We start from the raw sequence: 15,939 nt of genomic DNA, 5'->3' as shown, positions 1-15,939 counted from the left end.
GGGTTTCCCTCCCCCCCAAGGCACCTAGGAGGTGCCTTCCCCTCCTAGGACTCTTTCCCCTTGTAACCCTAGGCGCATGGGCCTCTTTGGGGCTGGTGCCCTTGGCCCATGTAGGCCAAGGCGCACCCCCTAGAGCCCATGTGGCCCCCCGGGACAGGTGGCCCCACCCGGTGGGCCCCCGGGACCCTTCCGGTGGTCCCGGTATAATACCGATAACCCCGAAACTTGTCCCGATGCCCGAAACAGGACTTCCCATATATAAATCTTTACCTCCGGACCATTTCGGAACTCCTCGTGACGTCCGGGATCTCATCCGGGACTCCGAACAACATTCGGGTTACTGCATATACATATCCCTACAACCCTAGCGTCACCGAACCTTAAGTGTGTAGACCCTACGGGTTCGGGAGATATGTAGACATGACCGAGACGACTCTCCGGTCAATAACCAACAGCGGGATCTGGATACCCATGTTGGCTCCCACATACTCCACGATGATCTCATCGGATGAACCACGATGTCGAGGATTTAAGCAACCCCGTATGCAATTCCCTTTGTCAATCGGTATGTTACTTGCCCGAGATTCGATCGTCGGTATCCCAATACCTTGTTCAATCTCGTTACCGGCAAGTCACTTTACTCGTACCGTAATGCATGATCCCGTGACCAGACACTTGGTCACTTTGAGCTCATTATGATGATGCATTACCGAGTGGGCCCAGTGATACCTCTCCGTCATACGGAGTGAAAAATCCCAGTCTCGATCCGTGTCAACCCAACAGACACTTTCGGAGATACCTGTAGTGCACCTTTATAGTCACCCAGTTACGTTGTGACGTTTGGTACACCCAAAGCACTCCTACGGTATCCGGGAGTTACACGATCTCATGGTCAAAGGAAAAGATACTTGACATTGGAAAAGCTCTAGCAAACGAACTACACGATCTTTGTGCTATGCTTAGGATTGGGTCTTGTCCATCACATCATTCTCCTAATGATGTGATCCCGTTATCAATGACATCCAATGTCCATAGCCAGGAAACCATGACTATCTGTTGATCAACGAGCTAGTCAACTAGAGGCTTACTAGGGACATATTATGGTCTATGTATTCACACGTGTATTACGATTTTCGGATAATACAGTTATAGCATGAATAAAGACAATTATCATGAACAAAGAAATATAATAATAATGCTTTTATTATTGCCTCTAGGGCATATTTCCAACAACTTTAGCATAAGAGATCATATGACAATATATATATATATATATATTGCTGTTCTAAGAATGATCATGATGCCCTCATGTCCGTATTTTATTTTATCGACACCTCTATCTCTAAACATGTGGACATATTTTTCGATTTCGGCTTTCGCTTGAGGACAAGCAAGGTCTAAGCTTGGGGCAGTTGATACGTCCATTTTTGCATCATGCTTTTATATCGATATTTATTGCATTATGGGCTGTTATTACACATTATGTCACAATACTTATGTCTTTCCTCTCTTATTTTACAAGGTTTACATGAAGAGGGGGAATGCCAGCAGCTGGAATTCTGGGCTGGAAAATGAGCAAATATTAGAGACCTATTTTGCACATCTTCAAAAGTCCTGAAACTCCACGGGAATTATTTTCAGAATATATAAAAAATATTGGGCGAAAGAAGTACCAGAGGGGGGCCACCCACCGTCCACGAGGGTGGGGGCCCGTCCTACCCCCTGGGCGCGCCCCCTGCCTCATGGGCCCCCTGGTGGCCCTCTGATGCCCATCTTTGGCTATATGGAGTCTTTCGTCGAGGAAAAAAATCATAAGCTATATCACGGGATGAAACTCCGCCGCCACGAGGCGGAACCTTGGCGGAACCAATCTAGGGCTCCGGCAGAGCTGTTCTGCCGGGGAAATTTCCCTCCGGGAGGGGGAAATCATCACCATCGTCATCACCAACGATCCTCTCATCGGGAGGGGGTCAATCTCCATCAACATCTTCACCGGCACCATCTCATCTCAAACCCTAGTTCCTCTCTTGTATCCAATCTTTGTATCCAAACCTCAGATTGGTACCTGTGGGTTGTTAGTAGTGTTGATTACTCCTTGTAGTTGATGCTAGTTGGTTTACTTGGTGGAACATCATATGTTCAGATCCATTATGCATATTAATACCCCTCTGATTATGAACATGAATATGATTTGTGAGTAGTTACGTTTGTTCCTGAGGACATGGGAGAAGTCTTGCTATAAGTAGTCATGTGAATTTGGTATTCGTTCGATATTTTGATGAGATGTATGTTGTCTTTTCTCTAGTGGTGTCATGTGAACGTCGACTACATGACACTTCACCATTGTTTGGGCCTAGAGGAAGTCATTGGGAAGTAATAAGTAGATGATGGGCTGCTAGAGTGACAGAAGCTTAAACCCTAGTTTATGTGTTGCTTCGTAAGGGGCTGATTTGGATCCATATGTTTTATGCTATGGTTAGGTTTACTTTAATACTTTCGTTGTAGTTGTGGATGCTTGCAATAGGGGTTAATCATAAGTGGGATGCTTGTCCAAGTAAGAACAGTACCCAAGCACCGGTCCACCCACATCAGATTATCAAAGTACCGAACGTGAATCATATGAGCGTGATGAAAACTAGCTTGACGATAATTCTCATGTGTCCTTGGGAGCGCTTTCCTTTTTATAAGAGTTTGTCCAGACTTGTCCTTTGCTACAAAAAGGATTGGATGCATATTATTTACTTTTACTACTTGCTACCCGTTACAAATTACCTTATCACAAAACTATCTGTTACCGATAATTTCAGTGCTTGCAGAGAATACCTTGCTGAAAACCACTTATCATTTCCTTCTGCTCCTCGTTGGGTTCGACACTCTTACTTATCGAAAAGGCTATGATAGATCCCCTACACTTGTGGGTCATCAAAATACTGCGTTCCCCAACACTTGAGTAGGGCATCAATCTCACAAACCAGTGCATTGCATGTCTCATTGATGCACAGAGATGGTAGTTCACATCCAAGCACCACCTTGAGTGGTGAGTTGCCCAGGGCCGATGTTAGCCTAACATAAGTCTACAAGAAGAAGGTTGCGTAGTAGACATCACTGTCCTACGGTGCCCTCTGTGTCACGCAAACAGAGGGATCCACACTATAGGGTGTTGCAATACGTTCATGGTTCGCTTATGGTGGCTGGCGTGAGTGACAGAAGCACATACCCAAGTTTGGGGGTCATTGCGTATGGATAAAGGGGACTTGATACTTAATGATATGGTTAGGTTTCACGACCTTAATGATCTTTAGTAGTTGCGGATGCTTGTTAGAGTTCCAATCATAAGTGCATATGATCCAAGTAGAGAAAGTATGTTAGCTCATGCCTCTCCCTCATATAAAATTGCATGAATGATTATCGGTCTAGTTATCGATTGCCTAGGGACAAATGACTTTCTTGTTGACAAAAGCTATCCACTTTTATTACCTTGCAATTTATTCATAGTTTTATTCTCGCAAAGTACTCGTAGTTTTATTCTTACAAAACAGTTTTATATTTATTTTAGGTAAAGCAAACGTCAAGTGTGTGTAGAGTTGTATCGGTGGTCGATAGATTTTGAGGGAATATTTGTTCTACCTTTAGCTCCTCGTTGGGTTCGACATTCTTATTTATCGAAGAAGGCTACAAACGATCCCCTATACTTGTGGGTTATCAGATATTCACCACATTTTCCCTTTTGTCGTGACCACATGCACTTATATGTTTACCATGTTTACTCCAACATGCATATCCTAACATGAATACCCTCTTGATCAAATGTGTCCGGATCCCTATAATGCTTTTGATATCTTGCAAATTTTACACAGGAAACATGGGGAACATATCCATTTGCCTTCCTTCTCAACCTATCTCGATCGACTGCTTCCAAAAAATCTGACAGCCCATCCTTGAACTCATTGCTCAAACGGCTCTCGATGTATATCCAAGCTCGATCCATGTCTGCAACAAAACAAAAGCAGCACATTAATAACCTACTATTACAAGAAATTATATGTGAATCATAATTATATTTAACACAATATCACATTTTTTTTTACTCTGCATATTAACTTTGTCTTAAAACAATCCTTTGTAAACTTTGCCTAACTTTGTATTCATATTTATTAGCATCTACAATATCAAATCTCAATACCATTGAATTCATCTACACATGGATAACATCGACTTCACTTAAGTAACATGCAAAGTACATCAAAACAGAGGGAGTATATACCTTCGATTCAGTTATAGAATGATAACAGAAGCCCCTCCTCAAAATGGCACCCGACGACAACACACCACTTCAAATTGATGACCGGTGGCAGCCATCCCCCTCACAATGGTGCCCAACAAAAGCCATCTACCTCAAATCAATGATCGGTGGCATCCATCCCCTCAAAATGGTGTCCGGCGACAACCCTCCATCCTGAATCAGTGATGATGATGACAACATTCTCCCCCTCAAAACAGTTATCGTCGACATCCCTCCACCTTAGATCGATGACAAGCAACGGCCGCCATCCCACTCAACACGGTCAAGAGCGACGACACTACCCACTCGAGTGAATGGACAACTTCCCAGCGAAATCATAGTCAGTGAGATCGGCTACCAAAGTATTGGAGGCAGTTTCCAAATTGCGAGCCACCGTGTATTATCAAGTATTGGAAGTGGTTTCCAAATTGCAACTGCCGCCATGTATTCTCATAGGTGGTTTTGTTTCATAATTGTATGGAATAAATAAGTACTACATATAGTTTCTGAACTGTAGTTAGGTACTCATGTGGAACTGCCTCTATTGTTCAGCATTACATACTACTTTGTTCCTCTGCATCACAACCACTTGGGGGGGGGGGGGGGGGGGACCTTTAATGCCCGTTTTTCTACTAGTGCGGTCTCATATGACAAACTTATGATGTCTGCATATTTCTCCATAGTAAAACACATGACTCTCATACCGTGAACAATTTGTTGAAGAGAAAGCCCCCAATATGAGTAAACTTTTACGAATTGTTATTTACATGTACAACGTGAATTTAAACACGAAATCTGCCAAAAAGATACAACAAGAAAACTAGAAGGTTGCTATCCAATGCTTCAAAAAAAAAACTACCATGCTCTGCCCTAACATGTAAAAAAACTTGCACTAAGCTATTGGTTTTACAATTTAATGTAAATATGTATATACTCTGGGTCGCCTTATACTCACTGCTTTGGCAACAGGGAGTATATTAACATTTTAGGCTCTGTAATATTAGCTATGATTCATTTTGAACCAATGCCCTCTCATCAAGCCACCGAATGATATCTGAAAACACAATGTCAATGTTGTTCTCTGGTTCACCGGAAGTCAAAGCATGGCACATCCCTGGGTAGAGCTTCAGCGTCTTGTCTTTACTCTCAGCTAATGTATATAGTGCCTTACTTACTGCTGGGTCAGTCACAGCATCAGCACCACCATGGACTATAATGAATGGCAGGGTTACCTTGTTGTAAAATGTGAGCAATTTAGATGAACTACAAGCAAGTTATGAAACTACTTCAGGATTACCAGTTCAATGTATAAATATACTGCAGCTTGCTCGTACCTTTTCAAGATTGCTTTCAATATCCAAGCTTGCCATAAAAATTTCGTAACCAGTCTTTAGCCTAGGCCTTCCTTTATAGCAATAAGGATTGTTTCTGACCTGATTACATGTATACTTTCTTTTATAGATAATGATGCAGACGATTCAGTGACAGAAAAAGTAATGTAGCATGATTTAGATCTTGAGCATTCTACCTCTTCACGCCATTCTTGGCTTTTAATTGCCCTATCAATGATGTCTTCATTAGGAATAATCTTCCATGTAGGGATTACATTGCTGAGCTTGCTTAAGATTGTAATCACCATGGGACTAGGCTTCATTTCTTCTACGATCTGCATCATGTTACCACATCAATAAACAATTCATGGTAACACATGGGGGGCGCAGATTGTAGATCTCAAAAAATTCTAGACAATAACAAAATGACACTAGCAGCAAAGACAAGATTAGCTAATCTTGGACACTTAACCTTGCACATGGGGGCAACTAAAATGGCCCCATCCCAAAAGGTAGGTTCCTTCCTGTGAAGCATCAACGCGATAGCTCCTCCCATGGACTCACCGAGCAAGAACTTCCGTTTTCTCCTGTGCTCCTCTTTCTCTATAATGAGGGGGACATGACTTCATTTAAGATTTTAACTGTCATTTTTAAAAGGTTTGAAGTTTTCTAGACATCCACAAATCACCTATATCTGCCAATAATCATGAAAAATGCCGGCCATTATATGACATATGCTTACTGATTATTTATGAGCAGAATGACTACTAATGAAGACAATACATAACTATGGAGATTTGGAGTAGATTTTACAAGTTATATGACACAAGTAATAGAATATATGAGACTAGTAATATACAGAACAGAACATACCACAAACACTTGCAAAGTATGTAAAGCAATCAGCCACGACATCATTTAGATTGCTAATATAGCCTTGAAGTCCTGAAGACTTTCCATGGCCTTCATAGTCCACTCCGTGCACCGCAAATCCAGCCTTTGCCAGCCGTGTGCCGGTGCCTGAGAACAATAAGATGTTAATTTATTGTTCCTACTCTATGATACTTATCTGGTTATTCTTCTTTAGCATTAATCCAAATAAAAATGGGATTGATACATGGGTATATGATCACATTTAAAAAAAATTGTGTACCATTATTTATGAATCAGCACAGAGGCCATTTTCTTTGATATTTTAGCTAAGTACAAGCACATAAAAGCCAAATGGTCATGCTATTTACCTCTCATTGAAATGCTGCATTCCATGGCATATCCTACAAATATAGCAAGAACAGCACGTGTACAGTTAAACTATATGACGCAAAACACTGCAGAGTTCTATTCTTTTGGTAAATATCATGGTATTTTAAATTTGAATACAATATATTTCAACTAAATGAATTTACCATGACATAGGAAGATGAGAGCTTTTGGATCGTAGTTTGAAGGGCTCCATTGGCATGTAAAGAGGTTCAATCCTCGTGCATTTGAAATATATTCCTGCAACCAATTTTTCCAACAGATCATTCAGTAACATTCTAATACACAATTAAAGTATCGCATCAATCAAACATAAATAAAGAACTCAATGCCGGATGCACCTTCAAAACAAAATATTCAGCATAAGGTAGGAACGAATATATAATGTATTTAGAGGCTTCGTTTCTGTATGGAACCAACTAACCTCTTGATATTTGATATCATCATTGGCCATTGCTCTCGATAGGAAACGATGACTTCATGGCTAATGTATATGTGCAAAACTCAGACATTAAGAAATGATTTAAAAAAAGAGCGGTCGTTATATATACGTCCAGATCTGTGGACAGTTCTCATTTTGTTCGTCGTGTTCTTTATATCCATGCATGAAGTTGCGGCATGTATGGTCTAGGAGTGATCAATTTTAACCAACAAGGCTAAGTTTAGTTTGAACTACCTACCTCAATTAGGCCATCCTAGATTAGGTCTGAATTTTTTTGTGGTTAAATAATGGGAAGAAAAATAGTTGTACCCCGTGTATGGCACGAGATAATCGGTTGTTTTCGTTCTAACTGTCATTGTTTGGTCAGGAAAAACGCCAGAGAATTGCGTTTTAAACACATGTTGCTGATCAACTGATGAGTCCATGTCAATGAACGTGTGGCATATATACATCATGATCGGCCCATTTGGTCTGACTTGAATTAAATGTGATGTATATAAGATAAGACCTGGAGCTGGAGCTGTGATGTGCAGCGCACAGTCCAAAACTGTTGGTCGTTGCTCAGTTGTTATCACACCCTACTGTAGCCTTTCGAAAGGAGAAAAGCAGAATATATGCAAGAATCAGCAGGTGTCCAAGCAAGTCTGTTCTTTGAACAATGAACATCCAGATACCCACAAATGTGTCCCCATTTGTGTAACTTTGTGTTGTTGATTCAGACAAAAACCCAGCCTATTGAATTATTCAGTGCAGGTTTCAGAAAGACGAGCCTCAACATGCTATCTATCCAGGACAATACTAATAGATGAAAATCACTTTGATGCGTTGGTAGCAAAGTGGTTTCTGCTTTATTGTCAGGAAAACATGTACAGATTCTCCAGAAGATGGGAGAAGAATATGTATGTATGCCGGCCGGCCGGCGGCGAGGAGATGTGTAGGCACCAGCAGATTAAGAACCTTGCTTGTTTTCAGTGGTTATGGAGGAATCTTGATCGATCAGCTACAGATATGCCTAGCATGGCTTGTGTTATTCTGTTCCGGTTCATGTCAAACCGGCCGTGCGAGCAATCGAGAGCCGGCCGCAAGACCAAACCTCCCCACCGGCGGCGCATGCACACGGTGGCGCGGCGTGCCCTCCCCATCCGATCGCTTTTTTTTTTTTAAGAGAGAGTGGTTCGATTTAGGTTTTTTTTTTGAGGATCGGTTCGATTTAGGTATAAAAATAATTCACTGCACATCTACGCGTTTAATGGCCGGCCCAGTTACCAGTCGCGCGGCAACGCGTTAGCGGGCTTGGCCAGAACATTTGTGGACCATTTCCTGCTAATCCTTCGGTGAGGAAGGCGAGCGATCTGGTGGGCCGGATTATTTAGCGTAGCATAGTGTATGATTTTCTACCGGTTTAAGGTTCCATAACAATTTCTTTTTCTATATGTTTTCTTTACTCGTTTTTACGATTTTTCACTTTTCCTCTTTTGCTTTTTTCTGTTTATTTTATTTTCTTTTAATTTTTCCACAATATCATGAATTTATGAAAAAATGTCTGGAAAATGTGCGAAAGTGTTTGGTTCCAAAAAATCTTCTTGTTTCCAAAAAATGTTCGAAAATTTTAAAACTTATTCGCCTTTCAGGTCAGTTCAAATTTCAAAAAATGTGTGTGTTTTCAAAGAATAGTTACAAAATTTAAAAATATTTGCTTTTTCAAAATATGTTCATGTTTTCAAACAGATGTTTAGAATTTCAAATATTTTTTTTTCAAAATAGGTTAATACATTTTCAAAAAAGAATCATGTTTACATGTTTGGGAGATTTCAAAAATTGTTCATGTTTTAGAAAAAAGTTCCCAATTTCCAAAAAATGAAACTTCAAAACTTGTTTGTGTTTACAAAAAATAATCAGAAATTTCAAAATATATTTGTGTTTTCATAAATTGTTTGAAATAAAAAAAGACCAAAAAATGGTTCGCTATAATGAAGCTGCAAAAGTGTCTGGTTCGCATGGGTGAACATGATCTCTACAGTAGCCGACTCGGTACAGTTCATTCCTGCTCGGTGCTCGCGGCTCCACTGGGCAAGCCTAGTCGGGAGGAGCACATGTGCGTAGCACGTTTATTGATGCAAAACGCTTGGGAACACAGTTTAGGTCACGCTGGATGCACATATTTGCTTGGAAAAATATTCAGTGAATCCTCTTCACATAGGATCTAATTTTGAAGATCTCAATGCGAGAAAAACAATGGTGAAAACGGTTCATAATTTGAACACACGGTTTAAGAGATAAATCATTTGAAAATACAAATACCAAAAAACACAAATTCAACCTCCCATCTTCACGCACGGGGTTAGAAAACTCACCAATACTTTGTGATTGCGACAAGTGGCGGGCATGTAATACACTACTCACCACAAGATGAGATGGATTAATAGTGCAGAGGAACCCATGGATATCACCAAGAACCCGCCATCAAACCCATGTAGCCTGTCTGACCCGTACCCCCTTACACCTAATATTTGTCCCCCGTTTCTCAAAAAAATAGTTTTTGTCCCCCTTCAGTTTTAGGGTCAGTAAAACAATTACCTAGACCTTGAGAGAGCTATGCTTGTCTTATCTCCTCCTAGAGGTTCAAGACCTCGCAAGGAGAAGAATTCTCTATTGGATCATGGTTGATGCCTTTTGAGAACTGGTTTGAATAGCAGAAGGTTCCCGTACCTTTTTCCAGGGAGTGACTTAGGGTCATCGAACCACGAGAGGATGTGCACTACGACAAAGAATCAAACAAGTTATTGTTATCGAATTAAATTCCAGTTTTTAAACCAAACTTTTAACAACCCTTTTGGGTGCAAACACTTATATGAAAAAAAAACATGGGGATTAGGTCTTACTCTCAACCTTATATTTGTGCTTGGGATCTTATCTTGATAACAAACATAGCTCTGGAAGACAACCAATATGATGTGCTTGTTATGCGATGAAGTGGGGGATATGCCCATGGTAAGTCTTGGCCGGTGCTCAACCTGCATCAAGAGTAAGTTGTCTAACCGATGGCCCTTACTGTCACGCGATGGTACCTTGGTTATTAATAATAAATATTCAGATAAAATCGGTTGACATTTAATGACTACACCTTATTTATCCCCAAGGAATTGTTTTCCGCTACCGTATTATCCCTTCTCTCACCACTCTTCGGGATAGAGTTCCATGGCCTCCTTGCTCCTTACCTTCTCCTTAATTGGTCTATGGGATCCCGAGTACCCTGGGGCCTTAGAACGAGAAGAAGACACGAGACATCCCCATTGCAATGGGACACATATAAATAAAGTAAAAAATATACAAAGTCATACCAACGATCCCGTGCACAAATACATAGGGTTGCAAAGCCTTGCCTCAACCAATTGCCTTACTGAATTACTCACATATGGTGGTCGGATCACAAGACAAACTCATTGAAGATGACGTAAAGACAAATGATTGATTGATAATATGTCTTACAATACTTGCCAAATGTGATACACCAATTACAAGTACGCCTAACTTGGGGAGAATGGTTGCGCTGATGAAGGTGGTGGTGACTACGGAGATGAGATGGGAATGGCTTTTGGTTGTCTGTTTCATGAATATTGCTCTCTCTGTTGTGATTCTGGTGTCGACCCCTTTATAGATGTTGATCAGGTAGATGTACTGGAGCCCACGATGGGTAGTACGAGTGCGGGTACGAGCGGGCACACTTGTACCTTGCGTCGTCTTGCACTTGGATGCATTGTTGCTCCTCCAATTCCTCTCCTTCTTCTCCACACTTCTTGTTTCCTCCTGTGTCTGTGTGATGATATTCATCCATATTTGAGCCCATTTACTGGAGAAACATAATAAACAAAGGATTTCAAAATAACTTACATTCAATAGTTATTAGTGGCGATATCAGAGTGATTCTCTTAAAAATTCTGAATTATCTAGTTTAAGCAATGGTGGAATAAACGCATAAATATCACTCATCAAGACCCCCATCGCTCCTAGGGTTTAGAGAGGACTATCTCTTAAGGCCTCATCTCTCTTAGAAACTTGGGAAGACCTTGATATTTATCTTTTCCTTTGTTGGTTGCGGATCTTGATGTGTCTCTTACTTTGGATGCTTGGAGAGGACATGTGTGATGTGAACCTTGTTCTTATGTGTTTTATTTAAAGAACTCCTCCAAGGGGCGGCATCATGTTTAGACCTCCTTTGGTTCATATGATAGGAATAATCATATAGGAATAAGAAAATCAAAGGAAGGGAGATGACATGCATCTTAATTCTTGGAAAGAGATGTCATATGCATTGAGTCTAGACTAATTATTTTAAATTGATATGTGAAGGGTTGATTCCTACTATTCTGCACAAGAATATGAATCCGTTTCTATAAACCAAAGGGTTTCAAAAGAATTTTTTCCTACAAAGTTCCTATCCTTTAGAATTCCTATAAAATTCCTATGAACTAAAGAAGGCAAATTAATTAACTTGTGGAGAGAAGACTTCACGTGTAGCAACAGTTTCAGGACAAGGCGTTTTGGCTCCCAGGCTCAGATGAGCCCGAAAGTTAATAACCAAATCGTTAAAAATACGAAATAAACTAAAAAAGTTTCAATTTTTTGTGGAGAATGATGACTGAATGCGTGATGTCTTTGCCAAATTTCAGAGTATTTGGATGTCTGAGTAGCTATTAGTAAAAAAAGACAAACTCAGGGTTTGTGAAAAATTTACTGCTTGTTCACCCTTTGGACCTGACTCCATCTTTTCTGCCGAGAGCTACTTAGATCTCAAAATGCTATGAAATTTGGCATGCACCTCATGCACTCAAACATCTTTCATGCAAAAAAAAGTCAGATTTTTTGATTTTTTTAGTATTTGTCTTGAATTTACTATTCATCGGGGTGCAGATGAGCCCCGACTCAGAATTGGATATTCTGAGTTTCAGTTAGTTTTTAACTGTACTCCCTCTTTAAAGAAATATAAAAGCGGTTAGATCACTAAAATAATGATCGCTAAAATAATGATCTAAACACTCTTATATTTCTTAATAGAGGAAATACAGTAATTCAGGCTAGCAGCAGAACCAAGTAGAGAGAGGCTGCGTATATGAGCTTGGATAGTATTGCATGACTAACACATATGCAAGCGTTGGTGCCGGGTGGTTTGAATATCATATTTTTTGTGGCCAGAGTGCTATGGCTGCCTCACAATAGTGCTATATAGCACGGAATATCGCTCTGACATTCGCAATAGCGGATGAATCCTGACAAGGCCGCTATTGTTGGAAATATGCCCTAGAGGCAATAATAAAAGCATTATTCTTATATTTCCTTGTTCATGATAATTGTCTTTATTCATGCTATAATTGTGTTATCCGGAAATCGTAATACATGTGTGAATGATAGACACCAACATGTCCCTAGTAAGCCTCTAGTTGACTAGCTCGTTGATCAACAGATGGTCATGGTTTCCTGACTATGGACATTGGATGTCATTGATAACGAGATCACATCATTAGGAGAATGATGTGATGGACAAGACCCAATCCTAAACATAGCACAAGATCGTATAGTTCGTTTGCTAGAGTTTTTCCAATGTCAAGTATCTTTTCCTTAGACCATGAGATCGTGTAACTCCCGGATACCGTAGGAGTGCTTTGGGTAACCAAACGTCACAACGTAACTGGGTGACTATAAAGGTATACTACGGGTATCTCCGAAAGTGTCTGTTGGGTTGACATGGATCAAGACTGGGATTTGTCACTCCGTATGACGGAGAGGTATCACTGGGCCCACTCGGTAATGCATCATCATAATGAGCTCAAAGTGACCAAGTGTCTGGTCACGGGATCATGCATTATGGTACGAGTAAAGTGACTTGCCGGTAACGAGATTGAACGAGGTATTGGGATACCGACGTTCAAATCTCGGGCAAGTAACATACCGATTGACAAAGGGAATTGTATACGGGGTTGCTTGAATCCTCGACATCGTGGTTCATCCGATGAGATCATCGAGGAGCATGTGGGAGCCAACATGGGTATCCAGATCCCGCTGTTGGTTATTGACCGGAGAGCGATCTCGGTCATGTCTACATGTCTCCCGAACCCGTAGGGTCTACACACTTAAGGTTCGGTGACGCTAGGGTTGTAGGGATATGTATATGCAGTAACCCGAATGTTGTTCGGAGTCCCGGATGAGATCCCGGACGTCACGAGGAGTTCCGGAATGGTCCGGAGGTAAAGAATTATATATAGGAAGTGCTATTTCGGCCATCGGGACAAGTTTCGGGGTCACCGGTATTGTACCGGGACCACCGGAAGGGTCCCGGGGGTCCACCGGGTGGGCCCACCTATCCCGGAGGGCCCCATGGGCTGAAGTGGGAAGGGATCCAGCCCAAAGTGGGCTGGGGCGCCACTTCCCCCTAGGGCCCATGCGCCTAGGGTGGGGGAAACCCTAAAGGAAGAGTCCTAGGAGGGGAAGGCACCTCCTAGGTGCCTTGGGGAGGAGGGATTCCTCCCCTTGGCCGCACCCCCCTAGGAGATTGGATCTCCTAGGGCCGGTGCCCCCCTTGGCCCTCCTATATATAGTGGGGAGATGGAGGACTTCTTACCCCATGCCTTTGGTGCCTCCCTCTCCCTCTCCAACACCTCCTCCTCCTTCATAGTGCTTGGCGAAGCCCTGCCGGAGTACTGCAGCTCCATCACCACCACGCCGTCGTGCTGCTGCTGGAGCCATCTTCCTCAACCTCTCCTTCCCTCTTGCTGGATCAAGAAGAAGGAGACGTCACGCTGACCGTACGTGTGTTGAACGCGGAGGTGCCGTCCGTTCGGTGCTAGGATCTTCGGTGATTCGAATCACGTCGAGTACAACTCCCTCATCCCCGTTCTTTGAACGCTTCCGCTCGCGATCTACAAGGTACGTAGATGCATCCAATCACTCATTGCTAGATGAACTCATAGATGGATCTTGGTGAAACCGTAGGAATTTTTTTGTTTTCTGCAACGTTCCCCAAAAGTGGCATCATGAGCTAGGTCTATGTGTAGTTCTTCTTGCGCGAGTAGAACACAATTCGTTGTGGGCGTTGATGTTGTCAACTTTCTTGCCGCTACTAGTCTTATCTTGCTTCAACGGTATTGTGGGATGAAGCGGCCCGGACCAACCTTACACGTACGCTTACGTGAGACCGGTTCCACCGACTAACATGCACAAGTTGCATAAGGTGGCTGGCGGGTGTCTGTCTCTCCCACTTTAGTTGGAGCGGATTCGATGAAAAGGGTCCTGATGAAGGGTAAATAGAAGTTGACAAATCACGTTGTGGCTTTCACGTAGGTAAGAAAACGTTCTTGCTAGAACCCTACTTCAGCCACGTAAAACTTGCAACAACAATTAGAGGACGTCTAACTTGTTTTTGCAGCAAGTGCTTTGTGATATGATATGGCCAAAGTTGTGATGAATGATGAATGATCTATATGTGATGTATGAGATGTTCATGCTATTGTAATAGGAATAACGACTTGCATGTCGATGAGTATGACAACCGGCAGGAGCCATAGGAGTTGTCTTTATTTTTTGTATGACCTGCGTGTCATTGAGAAACGCCATGTAAATTACTTTACTTTATTGCTAAATGCGTTAGCCATAGTAGTAGAAGTAATAGTTGGCGAGCAACTTCATGGAGACACAATGATGGAGATCATGGTGTCATGCCGGTGACAAGATGATCATGGAGCCCCAAGATGGAGATCAAAGGAGCTATGTGATATTGGCCATATCATGTCACTGTTATTATTTGATTGCATGTGATGTTTATCATGTTTTTCATCTTGTTTTCTTAGAACGACGGTAGTAAATAAGATGATCCCTCATAATAATTTCAAGAAAGTGTTTCCCCTAACTGTGCACCGTTGCGACAGTTCGTTGTTTCGAAGCACCACGTGATGATCGGGTGTGATAGATTCTAACGCTCACATACAACGGGTGTAAGACAGATTTACACATGCAAACACTTAGGTTGACTTGACGAGCCTAGCATGTACAGACATGGCCTCGGAACACAGAAGACCGAAAGGTCGAGCATGAGTCGTATAGAAGATACGATCAACATGAAGATGTTCACCGACGTTGACTAGTCCGTCTCACGTGATGATCGGACACGGCCTAGCTAACTCGGATCATGTTATACTTAGATGACTAGAAGAGGGATGTCTATCTAAGTGGGAGTTCATTATAATTTGATTAGATGAACTTAATTATCATGAACTTAGTCTAAAATCTTTACAATATGTCTTGTAGATCAAATGGCCAACGTATTCCTCAACTTCAACGCGTTCCTAGAGAAAACCAAGCTGAAAGACGATGGTAGCAACTATACGGACTGGGTCCGGAACCTGAGGATCATCCTCATAGCTGCCAAGAAAGATTATGTCCTACAAGCACCGCTAGGTGATGCACCTGTTCTCCCTGCAGAACAAGACGTTATGAACGCTTGGCAGGCACGTACTGATGACTACTCCCTCGTTCAGTGCGGCATGCTTTACAGCTTAGAGCCGGGGCTCCAAAAGCGTTTTGAGAGACACGGAGCATATGAGATGTTCGAAGAGCTGAAAATGGTTTTCCAA

General features: G+C 41.9%; 1 protein-coding gene across 1 annotated transcript; it reads right to left on the bottom strand.

Annotated features, from left to right (window-relative positions):
* Nucleotides 1-5,022: 5,022 nt before the first annotated feature.
* Nucleotides 5,023-7,458, bottom strand: LOC125507007 (caffeoylshikimate esterase-like). The gene is made up of 8 exons (XM_048671710.2): nucleotides 7,298-7,458; nucleotides 7,020-7,113; nucleotides 6,855-6,887; nucleotides 6,487-6,633; nucleotides 6,086-6,216; nucleotides 5,811-5,948; nucleotides 5,617-5,715; nucleotides 5,023-5,514 (listed from the first exon to the last, which is right to left on the bottom strand). Exons 1-8 carry the CDS (start codon nucleotides 7,325-7,327, stop codon nucleotides 5,287-5,289), a joined length of 900 nt encoding a protein of 299 aa, XP_048527667.2. The 5' UTR covers nucleotides 7,328-7,458; the 3' UTR covers nucleotides 5,023-5,286.
* Nucleotides 7,459-15,939: the final 8,481 nt, after the last annotated feature.

Source organism: Triticum urartu, chromosome 5A, assembly GCF_056163025.1.
Source record: "Triticum urartu cultivar PI428250 chromosome 5A, HENAU_Tu73, whole genome shotgun sequence".
NCBI lineage: Eukaryota > Viridiplantae > Streptophyta > Magnoliopsida > Poales > Poaceae > Triticum > Triticum urartu.
This window is presented reverse-complemented; position numbering and strand designations above follow the sequence as displayed.